This window comes from Xenopus laevis, chromosome 8L (assembly GCF_017654675.1).
Source record: "Xenopus laevis strain J_2021 chromosome 8L, Xenopus_laevis_v10.1, whole genome shotgun sequence".
Lineage (NCBI taxonomy): Eukaryota > Metazoa > Chordata > Amphibia > Anura > Pipidae > Xenopus > Xenopus laevis.
In genome coordinates, this window is record NC_054385.1 from 94,930,094 (window position 1) to 94,955,177 (window position 25,084).

At 38.4% G+C, this 25,084-nt stretch overlaps 1 protein-coding gene across 3 annotated transcripts in view; it reads right to left on the reverse strand.

Annotated features, from left to right (window-relative positions):
- Positions 1–25,084, reverse strand: part of kiaa0586.L (KIAA0586 L homeolog) — a 117,784-nt gene that overhangs the window by 72,736 nt on the left and 19,964 nt on the right. For all 3 annotated transcript variants that reach the window (XM_018230729.2, XM_018230728.2, XM_041573108.1), the window contains exons 9-21: positions 24,057–24,171; positions 20,625–20,775; positions 19,787–19,822; positions 18,109–18,335; positions 17,685–17,757; positions 16,226–16,474; positions 11,214–11,391; positions 9,149–9,322; positions 7,580–7,767; positions 6,324–6,449; positions 2,626–2,706; positions 1,102–1,289; positions 248–366 (exon numbers count right to left, since the gene is read on the reverse strand). In XM_018230729.2, coding sequence (XP_018086218.1) covers positions 248–366; positions 1,102–1,289; positions 2,626–2,706; positions 6,324–6,449; positions 7,580–7,767; positions 9,149–9,322; positions 11,214–11,391; positions 16,226–16,474; positions 17,685–17,757; positions 18,109–18,335; positions 19,787–19,822; positions 20,625–20,775; positions 24,057–24,171 — 1,905 coding nt within the window. The remainder of the gene's footprint in view (positions 1–247; positions 367–1,101; positions 1,290–2,625; positions 2,707–6,323; positions 6,450–7,579; positions 7,768–9,148; positions 9,323–11,213; positions 11,392–16,225; positions 16,475–17,684; positions 17,758–18,108; positions 18,336–19,786; positions 19,823–20,624; positions 20,776–24,056; positions 24,172–25,084) is intronic.

Sequence of the window (25,084 nt, forward strand, 5' to 3'; positions counted from 1 at the left end):
ATAGAACAGGGTTAAAATAAAGAACCTCCAAACAATGGTTCTCAAAGTATTGCTAAAATACAAATTTAAATTGTTCAAAATGCAAATTCATTGTTCCTTTACTGCAGACTTGTGTATAGCACAGTAGGTATCTAATTTTAGTTTAATAGCACTTAGACATTGCTCCATATGGCTAATAACACATGAGAAACATAGAGAAAAAACATATTTGCAATCAATAGGAAACCTATGCCTCCAATGCAGATACCGATATCTGAAGCTACAGATCCACTCTCTTCAGTACTTGTCTGGCTGACATCAGGGACCGCTTCTTGCCTCACTGGCTGCATTTCACTGATGATTCGTGCCATGATTTCCTGTTCCACCCTAAGAGAATTTATAAGGAGATGTAAAATGTCCCAAAATTTTATTTCAATATAATATAACGTAAAATGCAACATCTGGAAATGTAAAACTGAGATTTAACTCCAAGTCAGAAGCTCAGTTTGTAGGTGATATGTGGTCACTGGGAAGGGAGAAACAGATTCCTTAGATCCCATAGATGAACTTTCATTTTAACATTGAGTACTGTTATATGGGTTACTCATATATGTGCTTGAATATCAAATTAAATGTATCCGCAATGGTATAAATATAGTTACTTCTGTACAGAATTTTAATTCAGTCAGTGATCAGCCATCAGTGCTATAAAACTATTTAGAATCTTTAGAATATTCTAGATACAGTATACAGTAAGCCTATGAAATGTAAGAACTAAAACTGAGTTTGTGGTTTATTCCTGCTTCCCACAAAGAATAGTTCTGAAACAATATAGAAAAGGCATATGATGATAGGGAAAACAGGCTACTTTTTTAAGTTCTGTGGAAGGCAATACAGAAGCAGAACAGTAGTTCACTAGCTGGTGTAGAGCTACCAATATTATATTACAGATGTGTCACACAAAATAATAATTAGTCAGTTTGAAAAATCTAGGGTTCCAGGAAAAAAAGAGATGCATCTGGTGAACATTTGGTGGTGCAAGAGCCATTGAATAAGAGTCTAAAGTTGAATAACAGTTAATATGAATAACAGACACTTATGGGATATAATAGGACACATTACCAGCTGATCACTCTGTTCTCCAAAGTCTCCTTTCTACTAATGATCCCTTCCAAAATATCACTAGCTTGAGGTGCAGGTGGGGGAGCAGATGGAGGGAATGGGATTCCATTATACTGTGTTGGAGGCATCTCTGCACAACCGTTAACTTCCAGCAATGGCTCCGGGATTTCAGCTTCACTTTCTTCATCCTGAAATCAGAATACAAGGGACCTACTGAAAGAGTCATTTGCTTACAAAGGCCTATGTAGAGATTCTACACTTCACTCACACAATTCACATGTTTAGCAGATAGACAGGGAGGCAAAATACAACCTTGCTGGAGGAGTCTTCAGTTGGCTCAAAAATCGAAAGTAAAAACTGTACCATAAAACCCTTTTGTATCACCTTAGTAAACACAAACATTCTGCTCTTCATGGTTATTCTTAATGGGGGGACTGGCTCATCAAAATCTACAAATTACATTAAGGGGCAGATTTATCAAAATGTGAGTTTAGAGTTTAATAAATAAAAACTCACTCACGGTCTATTCATTCCTATGGGATTTTCAGAACTGTATTTATCAAATGGCGAGTTATAGCTTTTACCCATTGATAAATACAATTGAATGAATAGAACGCGGGCGAGTTTTTATTTATTAAGTTCTAAACTCACATTTTGGTAACTCTGCCCCTTTATATAATCGCTGCATGATCTAAGAAAAACACGAGTTTTAGTTTCTGTAAATTAAATAGCCTTGGCACATTTCTCTTTGCAGATGTTTTCATTGAATGTTCAACAAAGAATGAAGTGAAGAAGTAAAGTACATTTTATATTACAAAGCACCTGGGCCAGGCTTCCTACATCTGTTAGTTATCAAAGGACTTCAGTTTTGGTTTGGTTCACTCTCTAACTGAACTAAATAAAAACTTGTTGTTCCTCAGAGTTCTTTCTTAAATCCTCTTTTTTTCGATCCAGCATTCCTGGCCTGACTTACAATGGAGTGTTGGGTTGTTGCATACTTCCATAGAGGAACAGTAAGCAGTAACATTAGCAACGCTCAATAACTTAGGTTTGGAAACTTCATTCCCACTAATCAGGTCCTGGAGAATACAGTCTGATTTTTTTTTTTTTTAAGTTTTTTAAAAAGCTTTGTAACAAAGAATAACTGTATGTTACCCACCCACTTTGAATGTATGCTCTATGGTGCAGACACCTCCCTGATGATAACAAACAGATGAAGGATATCTGCTTGATTATAAAATTACATATTGTGTTTCAATTTTAGTAGATCTCCAATGAATGGCTTGAGTTTTTATGTTTGGTCTATGAAATTAATTATATTTTCCCTTTAGGACTAGTGCAGGTGTGTGTGTATAGACTGCGGAGAATAATAATACTGAATTATTAGTGAAGCTTACACAGTGTGTAAATATTAGAGCAGAAACTGCAACAACAATTAATCCCCTGACTATTCAAGCTTAGCCAAAGAGTAAACAGTAAATACTTATTTAGCCAGACACAAATGTGTACTTTACTCCGGGTTACCTGAGTGATCTCTGACACTTGGACAAAGGAAGTGCCTGGAAATGCAAGGACCTCCTCTTCGGTTTCTGCACGTAAAGGCAGCTTAAAGAGAAAACAGGAGACATAAGCATGGATACTTTGAACACTTAGGCATACATGAAACAAATAATCATTCTAATAAATCTATATTCGTTTTTTGCCAAGGGCCCCTTAGCTCATAAAGTAACAGATGTATGAAACATTAACAGTTCCAAGAATATTTAGGGCAGCAAATAACGATCCTTTATGGAGGGGTTTCTGGATCATTAAGACATCTCTACAACCTTCCTTCATACTACCTCCCTCCCAGCTACTGCTCTGAGCCCCATTAGTTTGGCATCCACTTCCTTATATTATAGGAAGTGTTATATTTAGTCCAAAGCCAAAAGGATGGATGGCACTCCGTTCAAGGAGGTAGCAAGTTTATTGCAGGCTCCTAAAAGTATCTAACGCGTTAGAACCTTGTAGGAGCCTGCAATAAACTTGCTACCTCCTTGAACGGAGTGCCGTCCATCCTTTTGGCTTTGAACTGACACTTGGCGGTGGGGATGCTGTGGACAGAGCACCTAACAAGGAGGGATTGGAACAGCCGATGGGAGGGTAAGCTTGGAGCGGTCTATTTGGTTTAAAAGAGGTGCTTATTATATTTAGTCCCTTAACTATGGGACTGTCAACCACATGAAGTTCAAAGCCTGAAGGTCAATTAATGTCAGATCTAAAATGTAATTTTTTTTTTAACTAAAAAAGGTTTAAGGAACACACTTTTTAGTACAGATGAGATGGTAAGAGACCATGAGAATTAAAGAAAAGCGAGTCCAATTAAAACTTTAAACAACAAAGGAGAAGGCATATATTTGTGTTCATCCCAGTGCACTGTGATATTTAAATAGACATATATGCAAATTTGGCATGTAGAAAAAGTAAGTACACCGCTGCATTTATTACCATCTTAAATAGCTACAACTAGAATCAGATGCACCAGATCAGGTGCAAAGGACACAAACATTGTTAGAGAATTACTTAGAGGAACTGATCTTTTTTAAACCCCAAACATTTATTTAGCTCTGCTCTTTGTTGTTGAAGTGTGTGAGCTCTCTGAGGCCTTAAGAAAAATGCTATGGAGTCCCTAGAGTCTGGGAAGGGATTAAATCAATCATTCCACTGTCCAGAAAAGCAACTAAAACTGGAGAAGCTTTCAGACAATTGCCAACTTGCCCAGGCCTGACCATTCCAGCAAGTTCAGCTTGAGAGCACCACAAAATGCTGAAATAAAGTGTAGCTCTTGCAACTACAGTTCTCAAAGTGCAAAAATTAGATCTGCATGGGAGGTGTGACAGAAACAAACTTTTGCTTTCTTAAACACCAGGACATAATTAAAATGTTCCCATGAACACTTGGAACAATGAGCTTTAAATAAGACAAAAATTGAGTTTTGGCCACAGTAGCAGAAGACATGTTGGGAAAAAAACAAAGACAACAATTTGCCAGAAGAACTTATTAACAGGGTGGTAGAAATGTTATGGATTGTAGCTGCTTTGCTGCATCAGGGCCTTCATTGTACCAGAGAGTGCTTGAGGCTAATGAGAGACCATCTGTCAGAAGATTGATGCTCAGTTGAATGTGGACCTTGCAACATGACAATAACGCTAAACATTCCAGTAAATCCAGCAAGGAATAGCTGAAAAAGAAATGGAGGGTTCTGGAATGGCCAAGTCAAAGCTAATATCTAAATCCCATTAATATGCTGTGGGGGGGGGGATTATAAAACAGCATATGCATGCAAAAAAGTAACGCACAGCTGAAGAAAAATTTTCCCAGTCAATGTCAGAGACTGTTAGACAGCAACAAGAATGCTTAGTTCTGACAAAGGGGCCAAATTCCAGGTATTGGAGACAAGGATGGACTCTTTCCAAAGAAGGAAATTATATATGCAAACTAAAATGTTTTTTGTTCAGTTACATCATCTTTATCTTTAAATACCATTTGAATGAAGACAAAATATTGATACAGTATGTCCCCATATGTAAAAAAAAAAAAGAATAAAGTACATGGGGTGTACTTAATTTTCATGTCTGTATGTATAGCAGTGTGCAAATAACTTTTCTTTAAGACATTTTAAACACCTTTTAGTTAACTGATGCATCTATCTTAATGTTTTAGGACTCAGATCTCTCTGAACTCCTGAGTTGTAGAACAAGGCCAACCTCTCGCTGCAGCTGAAGCTTTTGTCTGATGTTATGGCAACAGCCAGGTTTTATCACAAAATGTACAGATGTTTTCCATTACTTAAAAGCTAACAAGATTTGATGACATTACTGAAAAGGTGCCAGGACCAAAATGAAGAATGAATAAATTACCTTTAGAAGAAGTGAGAGTTCACAGATGGGCATGTTGCTGAGCCATATGAGTGATTAATATGAATAATTCATTTGTGCTAGCTGAGCTTTAATATACCCCAGTAAAATTAACCTTTTCTGTTCAGAGGTTTTTATATAAAATGAGCTCTCCAGTTCTCATGCACATTGATATTTGGGCCTTACTTTGTACAGCAGCTTTAAAGTCTCTAACAATGTTCCATTCATGCAGAAACAATGTAAAAGAGAAAAAAATCAGAGGCGTGCCAAATGTTAGACATCCCCTCCCCAACCCCAGTGAATGTAATCACTTACCGGATACCCCAAGCCAATACTTGGATCAGCAGAAAACTGCACCGGCCTGGGGTACTTCTGCACGAGCATCACGGAGCAATCCTCTTCTTCTTTCCTAGGCAGACGCATGCAGGGAGAGTGAAAAATTCAGCTTTTCACTCTGCTGTTCCTGCACACCCATGTGAAGAGAAGCAGAATAAGGATCGCTCTGTGGTGCTCTCGCAGAAGTAACCAGGAGCATCGGCCTGGAGTATCAGGTGTGATTCAGAAGTGATTATCATTACTTTTGGTTACACATTGTGAACATAGCCAAGGTTCCAGGCAAAACAGTATTGCCTTGGGTGCCAAGAACACTTGGCTTAGCTCTTAGCCCTTGGATGCAGCTTGTGCATCAATGAGACATGCAATCTAAGAAATGCCAAGAGGTGCAAAACACATTGGGTCTCATACTTACCAGTTGGCTAAAGCATGTATGAATTATAGGCTTATGCAGGGGAAAAGAACGGTTTCTAAGCACATTACGGTCCATACTACAGGTTGTACTACAATGTCTTTCTAGCACTTGCGTCCAGGCAAAGTGATAAATGAGGCCTAATATTAACTAGCATATCTTTTGATAGCAATAACTGAAATCAAAGAGCTTTCTGTAGCCACAACTGAGCTTTTTACATCTCTTGATTTGTGGCACAGACTGTTCCAGTTCTCCCAGATTGGAAGGATGCCTTTTCGGATCTCTCCACAAGTATTAATGGCATTTCCAAACTGTGGAATTGGCAATTCTTGTATTAGACAAGTCTCAAGGTAACCTATGTTTATTAATGTTTATTTGCGGTCTAATGTTTTTTGGGACACTAGTATAATGGCCAATAAGTTTAAAAATGGGAAACTAAGCAAACTGCTCCTTTTAAGCACTGTACTTTATTCAAAACGTAATAAACCATTAAGCAGAAAACTATGATACGTGGTAACATTCTAGCATAATATGAAAACTCTGGAAATTTGGAAAAAAAATGAGTAAAATAAATACAATACCTGTATGTCAGGATTCATAGCAGCAGGAGTGGGAGTAGGGGGAGGAGTTGCTTCTCGTTTGGGAGACAGTTGGCTTACACTGCTGCTCTCACTTGCTATGCTGTCAATATCAACACATGGAAGCACCTAAACAGAGAAAAGATATACCAGATAAAGAATGGTTCATTAAAATAAACAGATGTATTCCAACCTGGAGAGCTGTTACATTATACTTAAAGGGGTCATCCACTCATAAACTGTTTATGCTTGATGGCAGAAAATGTAATTCTGAGCAACTTTCCAATATGCATTCACAATGGTCTTAAAGCTATTTGTAAATGTAATTGTAATTTGGAAGCAACATTTATATGTCTCTTTCTCATACCAAGTCCTGACTCTTAAAACAATGTACCCAAAGTCAGTTCTCTTCCAGGTTGGCTGTTACTGCATTGTTCTAGAAGTTAAAGCCTGGGGTGCAGAACATGTAAACATTCAGGCAGGTCTGGTTTTAAAAAGCAATTAAATTTACAAGTTACTTTAAAGGAGAAGGAAAGGTTAAAACTAAGTAAACCTTATCAGAAAGGTCCATCTAAATATACTAGTAAACCCCCAAAGTAGTGCTGCTCTGAGTCCACTCTCAAAAGAAACACTGCATTTCTTTCCTTCTATTGTGTACACATGGGCTTCTGTATCAGACTTCCTGCCTTCAGCTTAAACCTCATTGCCCTGGGCAAGAGCATGCTCAGTTTGCTCCTCTCCCCCCCCCCTTCCTTCTCTACTGTAATCTGAGTCTAGAGCAGGGGGAGACTCAGGCAGGAAGTGATGTCACACCATGTTAATACTGCAGCTCCTATCCTAAACAGAGAGTTTCTAGAGCTTTTTACTCGGGTATGGTTAAACATTCTACAGAATAAATATAGAATTCTAGCTTGCACTATTGCAGCTAATCTATTGGCAATAAAATACCTCCGTAGCTTTCCTTCTCCTTTAAAGCCACTGAAAATTATTAACTAATGTATATTAGAAAATTGCTTAGTATAAACTTTTCTTTCAAAATGCAAACAATTTGTTATTTGGTAGAGGACAACTTTAAATAAAGACATTTTCAGAAAGAGCTTGCACAATAAATTTTCTCTTACTTTAGTTCCTGGAATGCACATGTACCAACATTCTTAATTTCATATAATTTAATAATAATAGTTGAATATACTTCAGTGGTTAGCAAGTGGAGAAAGACTAGAATCCAACAAATGTGTAGTATATGATGGCTTACACACCTGGACTCTGAGCTGTGGTGGGTCCTTCTTCTCTGATCTCATTTCCACTACTGCAACATTGGGTTTCACAGATTTTGCCCGAGTCTTTCGGGGTGAGGGTGGAATAGACACATTCACTGTAGTGGTCTGTGGCTGTGCAATGATTACAGATGAAGGCATTGGAGAAATTCCGTCGAACTGTGATCTTCCTAAAGATGCAGCACAAAATACCAATAATTACTCAGATTAATAATGTAGCTATTTATGAATGCTAAAGTGGCTGCAGCAATTTTTCCTTAGGATGAGGGCACTCTGGGCGTATGGCCTGCTTCTCTCTGCCTGTGTTTTGTAGGCAAGCAGAGAGAAGTGGATCTGCTCCTGTACTCTTCTACTGTGTAGCTGCACTGACAGGCACAGTATTGGCTTATTGCAGCTACATGGGTGGAGATAGACCTGAAGAAAACATAAGCATGCATTTATGGGCTTTCACTCCCAACGCTGTACAGCTGTCTGGGTCACAGGCCCCCTGTGTGCTACAGACAGAAGAGGAGAGAAGGTGATCTGCTTCTCTCAGACTGAGATAGTCCCGATAGCTGGTCATTTTATAATCGATTAAGGTAGCAAATAAAAGATATCACTTACTCTGTATTTATTGGTTTTGTATATGGCTAACATGGTACAACACTTTGTACAAAGACTTCAGAACACAGAAGGTACCAGCAGAAAATTGTATGCCAAAACTCTGCTTCTCATAATGTACAAGTGTTGAGATAATCTCACATAATGCTAAACTCCATACTACACCCTATTTTACAGCTATGAAGAGGACATAAACAATAGGGCCATTAAAAAGAAATTTATCAGGCCTTGCAGATTATTAACCATTAATCACATACTATGAGCTCTCTTTTGTACGTATGAAGTAGTTACCTGAGATGAAGTAGCAGCTGAAACATAGCTAGTGTAAACCATGTTGTTATTTTGAATTGCAGTAGGCATGTGACACTGGTAGGAAAAGCAGGGTGGTAAGTGGTAATGAGCTACCTTTTATCTAACTTCCCACTCTCTGAGGGTGTTTGTGACTTGTGACCTCCCTGAATTCTTATTAAGAACTGACAGATGTCCACCACATCAGAGGAAATGTACAGTTGTAGGCTCATACTACTGTGACATTTGCTGCTCTTCTATATCCTTCAAAGTGTGAACTGTATGGCTCATGGTGATGATTTTCACAGGTAACTTTGAGCAGTAAACTCAACTCCCTACATATCACTACCACCCACAGTAAACTGCAGGCTATACCAACACATGGGCTCTCATGTCCATTCATTGTATCACTTGTATCCTTTTCTTTTTTAAATCAGTCATGTCATTTCGACAAGTTATCTATCCATATCAAGAAAGAAACCATAATAAGCGAGGAAATGCTATCTACAAGGCATGTATAGTGACAAATATGCACATCATAAAACCAGCCAAATACGGTAGGATTCTTTTGTTCCAGACAACATGCAGCAGTGACACCTAGTGGCTATGACGTAAGAATTCCTGATTGAAAAGACATGATTTATAAACAAGATTAAAAATTACCCAAGGGGATAGCCATAGGGATGAGATGTCCTTCCAGGGGTGCAGATATATCTAACTCCTCTCTGACTGGGCTAAAAACATACTGAGGCTCAAACTCCTTTGGTGCAAGTTTGGTTATTGTGGTCTTGTATTTATTAGTGTTTGTCTGTACTCGTGCAGACTTCATCTTCACACCTAAAACCAGGAACAAATCATTTAAGGAAATCCATTTTATATCTGTCGTACAGAGCAATTGCACAGGTAGTGCTGATAAACGTTTAATAAAAACAGGCAAACAAATCCAATCATTAAACCAAAATATAAAAGTGTTTTAAAGTAATTAACATAATATACAGTACTTTTAGCATGCACTGGTAAAAGCTGTGTAACAACTACAAGGGAAAGTGTATCAAAGTCATTAAAATATAATGCACTGTTGCTCTGCACTGTTAAAACTGGCGTTTGCTTCAGAAAGACTACTATAGTTTATATAAATAAGCTGCTGTGTAGCCATGGGGCAACCATTCAAGCAGCTAGGAAAAAAGGCCAGAATTAGACCGCATATAACAGATAAGCTCTGGGAAATACAATGGTGTTTTATCAGTTATGTGCTATGAAACCTGTGCCTTTTATCCTGTTTTCCAGCAGCTTGAATGGCTGTCCCCATGGCTACACAGCAGCTTGTTTTTATAAACTATAGTAGTCTTTCTGAAGCAAACACCAGTTTTAACAGTGCAGAGCAACAGTGCATTATATTTTAATGACTTTGATACACTTTCCCTTGTAGTTGTTACTGTTCCGTTTAACCAGTGTGAAAAGTTGATGTGTGTCACAGTTTGTATCCCAAGGAAAAACAACGTGCAGTGGTATCTTGAAAGGACAATAAGAAAGCAGCACAAAATTAAACTGGAAAGAACGTAGTGAACACAGAGTAAAGTCACTGAAAGAGAATATAAGGATGTTATTTGGCTCTAAAATGTTGCTCTCCTTCCCTGTCCCTCCATGCAGATTCTCTATTTACCAAACCAAAGACACTAGAAACCCACATTCAAAGCAAAACAAATCTATAAACTGCAAAATAATATAGGTTTCTATACAGGTCCATTGTGCAAATAAGGATGGGCTGATAATTTTCCTAGGATGCAACCCATTAAAGGGGCGGTTCACCTGTAAATTAACTTTTTGTATGTTATAGAGTGGCCAGCTGTTATTATTGTAATTGCTACTTTTTATGACTCTTTTCGATTTTACTATTTATACTTCAGTGCATGGTTGATAAGATAATTTGGACCCTAGTAACCAGACTGTTCAAATTGCAAATAAAAGAGCTGCTGAATAAAAAGCTAAATAACTCAAAAACCACAAATATTAAAAAAAAATGAAAACCAATTGCAAATTGTCTCTAAAGATCACTCTCTGTATCATACTAAAAGTTAACTCAAAGGTGAACAACCCCTTCAAAGCGTGGGCTTACAAGGCAATCCTCTGATGGGCCAGACAGAACCAGTCTGAATTTCCACATCCCTCTCTATATAAACTTTGGTGCCTCACCTTGCCCCCCCCCACCCTACATATAGTTTTTTTTCTACCTCACTATACCATTCTCACTCCATCTATGTACAGCCATGTCTGGCTTGCTTCTCTATACTGCTATTCCTTCCTCTTCTTGCAGCTTTCTCAGTTTAATTTCTTTCTTTCATGCAACATTATCTGTACTACGGTACTTATCTCTGGACAGAAAAACTTAGATATAAAAAGGGAGTACTAATGATTCGCTGGTCTGAAATAGAGATCACACACCTGCTAGAGCACTCTACAGGCAACAGCCATTTATTTGCTATGCAAAATTGGACATAATTCTAGTGCATCATTAGCAGCTGTTGGCTCAGTAGTAGACAGAGTGGCAGATTTAACCAAATACCTGATATTTGCATCCCTCAAACATTTGCTAGTGTTCAGAAACACTGTAGGAACAACAACTATTGAGTCTTCCCCAAGACAGACAGTAGTAGCAGCTGTCCTACACCAAGGTGACCCCCCCCGCTGAATTAGGCAAGACATACTAAAAATGAAGCTACAGTCTCACCTTTAACAGTTTCCAGGACTCTGGGCCTACGAGGTTTAGATTTAGGAGAGGGGGAGTTAAAGCGCAGGTACGGGTCCTTCTTGAGAGTGCTACGGTGCCCTTGATAGATTGGCTTGCCATATACTAGGTTCAGAACATCTTCATCCACCTGGGCAGACTCATCCAACTGCTGAGAGGGCTAAGCAAACAAGATGTGGTTAAAAGGTATAAATGCATATAAGATAAACCAAGAAAAAGCCATGGCAGTATTTTGCAAAGTCTTTGCCATTTTCTGCTTGTTTCTATCATAGTACAGAAAACATAGAGGCAAAAAGAAAATTTGTACCACAGAGGACTGGAAATTATCACTCTCTCTTAACCTGTCATACACAAACCTGATGTTGTGCTCCATAGGAGGGGGGCGGATCTCATGGGGAAATGATTTTGCTTATCATACCATTGAGTTCTCTTTAATGTCAGACTTGACTGTTTCTCTGCTTGCATATAAACACAGGCGGAGATACAGCTGATCCACTCTCATTCAGCCTTAATTCTAGATTTGTGTTTGCTATGAAGTTTACTGTGTTCAGGCATATATAAAGGGAACCTATCACCTACACATGAAAATCTGTATAATAAAAGTCCTTTTAAAGTTAATTATGAAACCCAAATTATTTTTTTTATTGAAACATCGATACTGGTTATAAACTTGTTTCAAACTGTCAGCTGTCAATTGTATACTGCCTGCCTCTCCTCAATGCTTAGACATAGAGATGGGGCAGGCAATTACTTTCCATTCCTAGGTGTCACTGCACTCCTTACATTCCCCTCCGTCTCCAACATTAAATTTTGTAGCCAGTGCATGGCATGGGCATCAGGTGCCCCCATTTTGGTGATTTTAGCTTGTTGTAACAACAGTGTCCACAAAGCAGCAGCCTGCTTGATGTGATTGCGATTTACAAGACTAACAGAAATATTGAAATCATGTCTATTGTGTAAGTGAAGTGTATTTTGCTTCACAAACATCTTAAAACAGGATTTGGAGTCTGTGCAATTCAATAAAGCATTTCTCTGGTTAAAAAAAAAACAGGATTTGGAATCATTTTTTATAGCTTGACAGGTCCCCTTTAAATGAGAGTTCAACCTGTAGGAAACAAAAAATATTTCCCTACAGGTTGAATTCTCCTTTGACTGCTTTGTAAACAAAGATCCAGAGGGTCTATTGTGTTAAGTGATAATGCATATTATTATTATTATTCTTTGTTTATAGAACACTAACACATTTATGTAGCACTTTCTAGTGATTGTTCATCATTCACATCTGTCCCTGCCCTTGTGGAGCTTACAATCTAAGGTCCCAATTTTGCACAATTTTATCTGGAGCCAAGTAACCTGTCTTTACATTTGGTTAGTGGGAGCAGGACCAGAACTAGGTGTATGCAGCAGAGCCATGTGCCTACGGAGCAATAATGAAGGGGTGCTAGGCACATACTTCTTCTTTCGCTTACCCCCAGTCCAGGCACTTGTTCCTTCCTCTGCCACTGGTCACCATCGCTCACCTGTTCACACTCCCAACCCCATGCGTTCCTCACAGCGTGTGCTCCCCTCCATGCGTCCTCACAGTGTGCGATTTCCCCCAGGTGTCTTCACATTGCATGCACACTCTATTGTACACGTGCGGGGAAGGGAGGTGAGATAGCCAGCTGGGTTGTCTAGGGCTTGGCCCAGCTCTGAGTAGGATGAAACTGGAGTACCCAGAGGAAACCCACATAAACACAGGGGTAACAAACTCTTCGCATATACAGTAGTGCCAAGTCAGAATCAAACTCAGGACCACAGTGCTGAAAGGGAAAAGTGCTCACTAATGCACCTAAAACCCTTCCAGAAAACAAACAAAATAAACACTTGATAAATGGCCTTGCCCAAAACATGTAGTGTGCCTACACTGCTAATAAAAACACATTGCAGTTTAAAAATACTGCCTGGAGCTGTTTGATTCATATATTTTCCTAAACAAAATAAACGCACACATGGAAGAAAGAGGCAAGTGCTCAGGTTTTGAGCTCTGCGCTGCCCCTTTTCACAGCCAAACAGTAATGGAGGACAGACAGTGATCTATTTACTGGCTAGACATTACACCACTGTGCAAACACATTTCCCATCTCAATTTGTATGGCAGTGCTAGATGGCTAAGAAATGATGCATCACTGCCGTGTCAAACTCCGGAATATGTTCCTAATTCTGGCAGACACAATTGTTGGCTCTACACAAACTTAAAACCTGTTTAACTGACTTCATATGCTGTGTGCTATAGATAAGGTGAGATTTATTGATGATAAACAAAACGCTTTAAAAATAGCATTTACAACTAGAAAAGCAACACAAAGTTTGAGTGGGTTGTACAACTCACTATTTACTTACATCTAGTATCAGTTGATTTTCCTTGTTTTGGTATTTTTTGTGGAGTGGAGATGATGGAGATGGTTATTAATAAAACAGTGACAGATATGATGATAGTTGAAGTGATTGTTTTGGCCCAGATGTAATAAACTTATAGAGCTGTCAAATGGCCACTTCCCACAAGTAGATGATGTGCTTGTCACTCATACAAAATCCAAGACTGACAGTGTGGTTGGCAAAGTGGGCTTGCTCACTTTAGGGTCACTTAGCTGTTTTGACACTATGGGTCACCCTCTCCTCCTCTGCTATTCTTCGTGTCAAAATGGTAACAAATAGTCTCTCTGTTACAAAATTTGCATTTGGATATTTTAACCTGAGACAGCTTAGCCACGTCCCATATTAGATGGTTCTAAAAGAGCAGGTTGGCCACACTGTATTTCAGCAATAAGCAGGAGCAGTGTCTCCAGTCAATAGCAGACAAAGGGAGACAAGCTCTTATAGGATCCAAAGGAAACCAAAGCCAGATATAGCAGAAAAAAAGCAAAAGGGAATATTCTGGGAATTTGATAAATGGGTTGAAATGTAACATTTAGAAAGAGCAGGAAATTGAGACTTTGCATAAAAGACAGAACAGTTTAAAAATAACACATGAACCATACTGTTCTCTGCAATATCTATGAGATTCAATGTATATGCATGTATCCTCAACAGACATATAATAATAAGTTAAGTGAATGGTTAGTAAGATGTAGTGGCCAGGTGAGATACACATTGTAGTAGCTGATGTTTCTCTGTATTAGAGAAAACATGTCTGAGACCAGTTCGTTACCTCCTAGCTATAATATGGCTTCAGTTGAGGTAGCTATACACTGGCTGACCTGAGGTTTATTTGAACAACTGGCCCATTGGCTGAACAAATGAATATAGTGTGGATGGTCAAATATCATGGTTCTGTTTGTTGAAGCCAATGGAACAAACAAAAAGATCTGAAAGGAAGTGAGAAGACATAGCAACTTCTCTTAGTGATGCACAGGACAACATGAAAGCTGCTGATCCCATGACATTAACTGTGGTTTGGGTGGTTTCAGGATGGTGAATCGCTTGTTTACCAGTGGTCAAACTTTGCCCACTGGGTACAAGTTGAAAGAAGACAGTTGGGGGTCAGGTGTGCAGATGTTTTGTCAACTTGTGCATTACTAGATCCTCTCACTTCCTCTTTTGCGGTCTTATCTGCCCAATAAAAGGGAGCATCAGCAGATGGAATTTTCAATTTAGACATACTAGGAGAGTATTGTAGGACATCCTTTCAAACTGGCCCTGCATCCAGCCAATGTACCATAAACTCCCAGATGGTTGGGCAGCATGGTCAAAATCAACCACGCTGCATGATCAATCTGGAAATACATGGCCACCTTAAGCCACTGCTCCACCTCACTCAGGACTCTATTCAGCCCCCTACCGATTTACGATTTATCAGCAAAAATAAACCAAAAGACAGCAAAAGACTATAATAACAAAGGCCAAGCAGAGCTACAGAAATAGCAGAAACATTTCCAGCTTTTGGGATGAGGCCCATCCCCTCTGCAATCCAACTTTTCCTTAAGACGAACCTTGTTTATAACAAGGTTACACATTTACAGTATGTGAATACAGGTGTCATAGTTCCTGCAACATCCAATACATTAAAACTGAATTCATCTCCATATCTATACTGATATGCCTTCAGTATGGCCAGCCTTATCTACCATTTAAAGGTTATACATTAAAATAAACTTTCAGAATGAGGTAGGCATTCATTTTGTAATACAATTTGCAGCTCATTCATTGTTTAATGCGTTTTTTTTTTTTTAAATGATTTGATTTTCTACTCTGCTTTTAGCTGCAATAAGTGATATCTAGCAACATGAAAGCAGAATAATTCTAAAGCTAGATTTATATTTGTTATTCATTTTTATTTTTATATATAGCCTTCCATAATTATTTTTCAATCTGTCATTCAAACTACTGCCTGGTTGCAAGGGTAACAGGCACCCTAGCAAAATAAAAGCTAGTTAAAAAATATCAGTCTGCCGTATTCCAAGTGTTCATTTTAAGGTGAACTACCCTTTTTAGGCCCCCTGGGGGAGACAGTTTCACAGAATGCGTTCAAAAAAGAGAATTAGTATAAAGATCCCGATCTGTTTATTTTCCTGCACCTATCCCTACACTATTTATAATGCCTTTGGCCTACATTGGGCATGCAAGAACCTATTTATTATACTCTATTTCAGGGATCTCCAACCTTTTGAACATGTGAGCAACATTCAGAAGTAAAAGGAGTTGGGGAGCAACGTTAGCATGAAAAATGTTCTTGGGGTGCCAAATAAGAGTTGTGATTGGTCATATGGTTGCCCCTATGTGGATTGTAAACCTACATTGAGACTCTGTTTAGCTGTGCGCCTGGTTTTTATTAAACCTAAACTTGCCTCCAAGCCTGGAAATCAAAAATCAGCACCTGCTTTGAGGTCACTGGGAGCAACATCCAAGGGATTGGAGAGCAACATGTTGCTCACGAGCTACTGGTTGGGGATCACTGCTCTATTTAGAGCAAGCACGCAGCTTCCATGAGTAAAAAGCATTTACATAGAACTCACCCTTGACTTGGCATCTTTCTTCTGCAAAGCATGAGAGTGTTCTTCTTTCTTGCTGTTATTTCCCTCGTTTTGCCTATGGTAAGACCTGCTTGAGATTCCACTTGTAGGCTTTGCCCTCACTGATGTTGTTTTTACAGTACTTTTGATACTTTTAGCATCCTTGGATGCACCAGATTTTTTTCCCACTACAGATTCTTGCACTTTGTGATTGGGCTGCTTTTTCACATTGTCCTTTCTTGAGATTTCCTCCTGCAGACAAAAAAGGGGCTTAAACATCTCAAAATATCCAAATATTGAAATATAGGAGAATATATGGATTATATGGATTTTAGGCTTAAGCACCATGGTTGAGAGAAAACATTTAAATGTGAATTTTCATAACTATTGTCACACAAATAGATATTTAGAAAGGAGGATCAGTGTAAATTTTTATAGGCCTTTCATGGTGCTTTGTAAAGTATATTTACATTTACTCTTTGGATGTCTGCTTTTATTGACATCTTCCATTTGTTTCAGTCAACCCTCTCTTCTACCTAAAGTTGAAAGATCTGGCTGTTTAGCATGCATACGGAAGGCTCCAGAAAATGAAATGGGATTATTAATTAGGAATAAATATTTTGTAAAAATTGTATGTGAACATGTCATCTGCATAGGTGAATGCTAAATAAATCATCACCCGCCTTAACACCAAATCACTTTTAAGGAGGTCTCGATAAGTGGTATTATAAAATACCGGCAGGAATTCAATTCAGATAGCAGCCTTTGAGGGTCCTAACAGAGCTGTTGCATTAAAGTATGCCAAGAACAAGTTACATAGGCATCAGTAAAAGTCTTGTGGTAAGCAAAATAATATTAACCATTACATGGAAATAATTATGAAATAGTGGTTTACTTTGCTCTCTGCACCGCTGAGTACCTCCTACTAAGCAAATTTAGCATCGGAGAGCAGTGTTGAAAGTTATTTTTACCGATGCAGCAAAAGCGAAAATTAAGGATAAGCAAACTGCAGGAGTTCACCATTTAATTGATATAAATCATTCATGTGAATGCTGCCACGTCTGCTTTTGAGCACTTTGTAAATGGACTGCCGGTGATGATCTGTGCAGTAAACCTCTGAAGACCATTTTAGATTTAAAAGCGAGACGAGACGCAGTAAGAAACAAGTGTTATACCTTATATCAAGTACAGACCAAGCTGCCTACATGTACATTATTTACTCCACCTAATATTAGACTCTATAAGAGCATATATCTTTCTTTAAACATATATTTATGCTAAGACAGGACACTAAGGAATACCAATGATATTGTTCATGAGCAACACCTGCCATATGTGGTGTTTCCAAATCATTTTAATTGAAATTAAATCAGGGCAAGGAAGGATGTGTATGAGAGCTCCGGGGGTAGTCAAAATGTAGTGCATGCAATAGGTCTAATACTTTTGTACATGAAAAGATTACCTGTATTTCAGAGTTCATTTCAGTAATCCAGATATCAACAGACTTTTTTATATGAATATTCTCTGCAGCATTACTAAAAATACAAGAATCTGTTGTTAAAGGGACAGCATACAAACCAATAAAGACATTGTATCACTTCAAAGTAATGTATGCCTTAACTTATATTTTTTACTGAACACATACAGATAAATAATGGAAAGTTAGCTACATTAGACTCTAGTGGCTGGGACAGTTATTTATTTTAACCTAAATATACTCTACACCATTTGAACAGAGTAACTGTTAAATAATACATTACAAAAAACACAGTCCCAAGACAGAAGTTTTTATTTTACCTGTTTGTGTACTTGTAATGGTTATGAGGAACTGTATCAAATTAGAAAGCAATTTAGAAGACATTGTTTGTAAATTATTTGTGCAGTACCTGTTTGTAGTCAGTGTGTCAATAAGCGAGTACATGGCTGCTCCATCCTTTGCTCGAATAATTGCCTCCAAGTTTGCTTCAAGGACCTTCTTATTATTCTGAACCTCTCTTAATATTCGTTCTGCATCTTCACACAAGGACTTGGGTGGCTTTTTGGTGCTTAATAAAGAAGACTGTGACTTATTCAGAGCATTTGAAGAGTAATATGGACTGGCCTTCTTCCTAGCCTAGACAGCCACAAACAACAGAATAAAAATGAAAACTTTTAAGGTCATTAATGTCACACATTACCACCCATTAAATGTTGTCCTAAGGGTGAAATTCCCTCACTTTGGGGCTAACTACCCTAAGGTAATGGAATCCTAATACAAGATTTGGATTTGGCTGAATCCTTAGTATTTAACCGAACCAAATCCAATTTAAAGATCTGGACAAATGAACATGACAGTTTTTTATTTACACGTGATACAATTTTACATTTTACATCTCAAATGTGAAAATACAATTTGGTGTTTGGATTTGGTTTGGCACGCCTTATATTATTTTAAGGAGGATCTGATATTCAGCCACATCCATAAGATGAAAATAAGGTCTTCTTCTCTACCTACAGATATAGAGAATAGGGTAATGTAATAAAATTCACACCCTTTGCCCAGGTCTTCCTCATCCATAGCAATAGCATACGTGTTTTTAAAAAGATGACAACTAAATGCTACCTGCTGATTGGTTGCTATGGCTGACAAGACCAGTAGCAAACCAGGCACCTTGTATTCCATCACCCCCTAGATATTCAACCCAAACCTCATCCTAACGGACATTCAAGCTGGGCCATCCATTTACTGCATTTGCCTCCCATAGGAGGGGTCACACCCACAGTTTGGCAACCTCATACTGACATGTCAAAGCTTACACAAGCCCTAATGGGTATATTTATGCCTGTAATATAAAATTGCTATTAGAAGTGTCACAATCTCTTTCATATGCTTAAAACCCCTACTGGCATAACAAGGGCAGCCATCGGGGGAGAGGGGGGCTGTTGTCCTAGTCAAGTTCTGGTCAGAAGGGGGGGACCGGACGCATAGCAAACATTATGTAAACTGTGTAATATACCAATAAGCTTACATTAAAACTCAAGCAGTGCCTGTAGCTTCCGTACGAAATGTAATACATTTATTTTTAATTATTATATAAACGATTTATTAGAAAGTAACATCAGCTGTTTATATTAGGACATATTTATTGAACTGTGGAATGACTAGTTATTAGGCCTGGCAGCAACATCATTTGTCCCCTAAACATACACAATTTGCATAACTTAGGCCAATACTTAAGTTGCTATCGTAGAAACGGCTGTATCAAGCAATTAAAACACAGAGTAGTGTGACAGGGGTAGGAAAGAGTGTATGGTTTAAACTTAGGGCAAACTCCACTTACCCCCCAATAAACTGAATGACTTAGCACATTAATTATGTGGAACTATGTATATGATCTACTCATTATAGAGTAAAATTCAATATTTATATTACAATCTGTTTACCAGATTACACAAGCTTTTCAGCAGTGGAATGACTAGTTATTGGGCACCAAGAACTTTAAGGATTAAACATTTTCTATATATAGTTTAGCAGAATTAGCCCCAGCATTTACAAGCAAAAAGGCATTTGCAATTAAATCATACCGTCAAATCATCGTGTGGTCTCCATTGCTTGGCTTCCTATAAAATAGAAGAGAGGTTGAATAAGTGATTAAACATCATCACATCCACATTACCCTTACAGCTTTCCTTGTGCACCACTTTGCTGTCGTGCACATTTCTGGATTAGCCTTTGCTCCTATAGCATCTCTCGTCAATATGCATTAGACCACAGAAAAGGGGATGTTTAGCTCTGTATATTTAAAGGAACATAAAGATAAGCACTGCTTAAAGGGGAACTAAACCATTAAAAATTAATATGGCTAAAAATGCCATATTTAACATGCTAAACTTATGGCACCAGCCTAAAGTTTCAGCTTCTCAATAGCAGCAATGATCCAGGACTTTCACAAGAGGTCACCATCTTGGAAAGTGTCTGCGACACTCACATACTCAGTGGGCTATGAGCAGCTGTTGAGAAGCTAAGTTTAGGGGTTGTTGCAAATTATCAAGCAGAATTTGAGGTTGGCCTATAATATAAGATGATGCTGAAGGGTAGATTATTAAATTCTGATGCTAGTTGCACTGGTTTCTGTGCTGCCATGTAGTAATAATCTGTATTAATTACTAATCAGCCTTATATTGTGACATTTATAATATATATGTAGAGTATATTTTGAGTCAACCCCTAAGCTCAGTAAGTGACAGCAGCACAGAGCATGTGCAGTGAATCATCAGAAAAGAAGATGGAGAGTTACTGGGGCATCTTTGGAGACAAAGATCTTTACTACAAAAGGACTGTGGTTATCTTGGGCTGGTTCAGAAGCCCAAAAGAAGCTTTAGTTCTCCTTTAAAGCAGGGAATGATACTTGGACTTTCTCACCCGCAGCATGCCATGCATTTCCTGCTTCAGCAAACCCAGATCATGTAGCACATCATCAGCCTTCTGAACTACAGTATTAGCTGTTGAATTTTTACTTTGGGAAAGGTATTTGGCCCTTGTAGCCATATACGATGGGATGATGGTGGAAGTGCTGAAAGAAAGATGAGAAATGAACTAAATTTAAACAAAACGCATACGCTGACAAATAATCACAAATCTTGGTTTGCAGAATTTATTAAGAACCTTTTGTAAGGGATTCTCAGCTGAAATTGCTGGAAAAGGTTTTTCCATAAGTTATTATTTGAGCTTTGGGCATTGTACACACTCATTCAATGGATGACTTCATTTAAACTTCATTATTTTTCTTACAAGCAGTAGATAGAAACACATAGTTCATTTTTACAAATCATTCACCCATTAGTTGTAATGCAAAAAAACAAATTAAGTAAAGTACCAAAAGGGGACTCTCAGAATTGGTAGAATTAATGGCAGTGTGAAGAGAGAGAGAGAGAGAGAGAGAGAGAGAGAGAGAGAGAGAGAGAGAGAGAGAGAGAGAGAGAGAGAGAGAGAGAGATAAAATGTAATCATAAACTTTTAGTACATTTTATTAATCATAAACATGTAGAAGAGAAGAAAAATAGGCTGCCCCTGCCTTTCCAACACGTCTAGGTATGTACCACAGTTGCAAAAATCAGATTGAAAAAGTATTAGCAGTTACCAGCTTGTGCATCTGGGCTAACATCTCTCCCTGCATGATTTGCTCGAAAACTATAAAAAAAAACATTCTGTACAAAGACTAACTTGTACAAGGATCGGATACAGTTTTAAAGGCTAGGAAGCCAAGTTACATCAAAAACCAGTGTGAAGTCCAGACAATGATCAGATGGTGCCAAAAATCCAATGTTTTTCAGTATTTGAAATTCTGTAAGAAAGCCTATCCTTTGCATTTTCATTTGCTCACAAAGTGGAATTGATCATATTCTGCTGGTTGCCAAGTTGTTAATGCAGCAAAAAAAATCCCTATTTCCCCTAGATACTCTCTTGATAATAGTTGCCTAGTGTTGGCTGGAGGGGTCGGCACCTCTCCCAATAGTATCAACACAAAAATTTGCCAAACACAGAAGACTAGTGTAGCGGGGATATCCCCTGCACGTTTATTTATCTAAGTGCCAAGTTGTTAATCACAGCAACTGGTTTGCACGTTATTTTGGTGGGAACAAAATTATAACTTGCACAGTTTCAAACTGTGACATGAGAAAGTCATAAAATACACATAGAATGTGTTTTTTATTTGACAAACCACAATTTCAGTTATTTTCTATTTGTCATAGATCTACATCTGCTGAGATGAAGGATCAAATTGGAGGTTGCCAATTAATATGGTTTTCATAAACATCATTTTCAAAACATCATTTTACATACTGAACTCATTGTACCAGCCTAAAACTTTCAGCAGCTTGATAGCAGCAATGATTCAGGACTTAGTCACAGGGGGTCACCATCTTGGAAAGTGTCTGCGAGATTCACATACTCAGAGGGCTCTGAGCAGCTGTTGAGAAGCTAAGCTTAAAGGAGAAGGAAACCTAGTCGGCGCAAAAACACTCCCCCCCTCCCGTGTGTTGCCCACCCTCCCTCCTCCCCCTGGCCTACCAGTCCCGCTGGGCAAATGCCCCTAACTTGTTACTAACCCTTCTGCGCAGGTCCAGTCCACGGAGTTCACAGGCCCCATCTTCTTCCACGCGATCTTCTTCCTGCTTTGAATGGCGTTTTGGCGCATGCACAGTAGGAGCATATCGCTGGTACGGATCTACTGCGCATGCGCCAAATGTCACAAAGTTTTCCGATTTCACATAGTGACTTTTGGCGCATGCGCAGTAGATCGTACTGGCGAAATGCTCCTACTGCGCATGCGCCGGTCAAAGCAGGAAGAAGATCGCTTGGAAGAAGATGGCGTCAGTAAACTCCGTAGACTGGACCTGCGCAGAAGGGTAAGTAACAAGTTAGGGGCATTTGCCCAGTGGGCCGGGTAGGCCTGGGGGGAGGAGGGAGGGTGGGCAACACACGGGAGGGGGGGAGGGTTTTTGCGCCGACTAGGTTTCCTTCTCCTTTAAGGTTGTTGCGAATTTACAAGCAAAAAAAATTAGGTTTGCCTGTAATATAAGCTGATGCTAAAGGCCGGATTATTAAATTCTGGGACTAATGGCACTGGTTTCTGAACTGACAAGTAGTAATTATCTATATTAAGTACTCATCAGCTTTATATTGTGACATTACTATTCTGAATAAACAGTATACTGTGCGTTGGTCCCTAAGCTCAGTAAGTGACAGCAGCACAAAGCATGTGCAGTGAATCAGCAGAAAAGAAGATGGGGAGCTACTGGGGCATCTTTGGAGACACAGATCTTTACTACTAAAGGGCTGGAGTTGCCTTGGTCTGCTACAGAAGCCCAACACATAATGTGCAACATTTCTAGCCTACTTCTATAGTTAGGCTTTAGTTCTCCTGTAAGCTCAGACCCTTTTCTGGAAAACACTGTTCTTTTCAGTAATATAAAGTGCAAATAAAATGGACAACAGGACCTTGATGAACTATATGCTGTGCCTAAACCTGTAGCTAGGGGAGGATCCAATAGATTGAAATGCAGACAGGCATAATGGTCAGCTGTATATAGTAAAAGTTTATTTCACATAAGATCTTGAAGTGTTCCATGCCTCACAAGACAAAATCACTATTAAATGATGCAAGATGTGAAACACTTCAGGACCTTATGCAGAATAAACTTCCTCTTTTAACAACTACATAGTGCTGAACAGTGATCACGTCCATCTGCAATTTGAAATACGGTGAGCATATAACTCTGCTGCACTGCACTGCATTTGCCCAGCCAACTGGTTAGAAAGGGTGGTTTGTTCCCTTATAACATAATAGCGAATTAGTCATTTCTATACTATAAAATTAATTAAAACAACAAAACTAATATATCCTGCTAAGCAGCTATTCCCCTGCAATGTTTTAATGGCAATTATAGGTAACATGTCTGTCTTAGGTTGTAAGATTCCCATAAACATTGCATTTGGACGAAAGGGATGCTTGACTGCCACTGTTTTCTAAGTTTCACAGTCAGCACCCTCACCTCCGAATTGTTTTAATCCGATGCACGGTTTCCACGTTCAATCAGACCACATATAGTAATTGACGGCACCATTCAGTGATTATTTTCTTAAAATGCCTTTATTGGGACATAGGCTCTGACCCCAAACACCAGGCAACGTTTCAGACCAAGCTTGAGAAAAGACTGGTGCCGTCAATTACTATATGTGCCACTGTTTTCTGCCTGATCACAGCTGTGGTCAAGAACTCCATGTACCACAGACGTAAATGAGTTTTAACAACAGATCTTTTACATATACCAGAATATAAGTTCTGTTTACCTGTCATTAGAGGTATGATTGTAGTCCATTGTTGGGTTTACTGCAGTTTTATAGGACGATTTAAACAATGGAGACTTGCTTTCCTCTAAGACCTTCTGAAGAAAAACTCCATTTCCTGCAAGTTAATGGTTTTAAGAGAAAAATGAAGACCTAATTAAATGTCTTTAGGAATGAAACATGAAAATTTCACCTTGTACGTTACTTTTGCCAATAAGTAGGTAGTAACAGGAATAAGAGGAATTGAGAAGTAAAGGCATAGAAAAAGCTTTCCTCTTTTGGTTTTAAATAATATAAAATTTAAGTTAAATTTACCACAGCTGTGAAGTTGGAGTCAGATTAATGGAGTCGGAAGCAATTTTGGGTATCTGGAGTCAGAGTCGCCAAAAATGGACCTACTCCTAATAACTTTAAATACAAGCACTGAAAATAATCAAATCAGATTTAAGAGCTTCTATGAAGGAGGATATTGCAGAAGCAATTCTGTTTCTAAGAATAATACTTTAATTAATTTGGGATTGTATTTAACAGCTGTTAACAGGATGTGGTTTATATTGTTGAGCTTTGGCAGTGATAAAATGCCTTGTATGTTGTGTACTTAACTTATTTTTATCAACATGGAAAATAAATTAAAATATTAAAGGAACAGTAACTCCAAAAAATAAAAGTGTTTTAAAGTAATTAATATATAGGGGGCCCATTTAATAAGGTTCGAAGTGAATTTTTGAATTCAAAAACTTCGAATTTCGAAGTAATTTTTGGGTACTTCAACCATCGAATAGGCCAAAATCCAATTTGAATTGAAAAAAATTTGACTATGAAAATCTAGGTACTGTCTCTTTAAAAAACTTCGACACCTTAAACCTGCCGAATTGCTGTTTAGCCTATGGGGGAACTCCTATAACCTTTCTGAGTGTTTGGCTAAGTTCTGAGTAGTCAAAGTATTTTTTTGTAAAATCGTTCGAATCGAACGATTTAATCGATCAATCAAACGATTTTTACTGGGATTGAAGATGGCCACTATCGAAGTA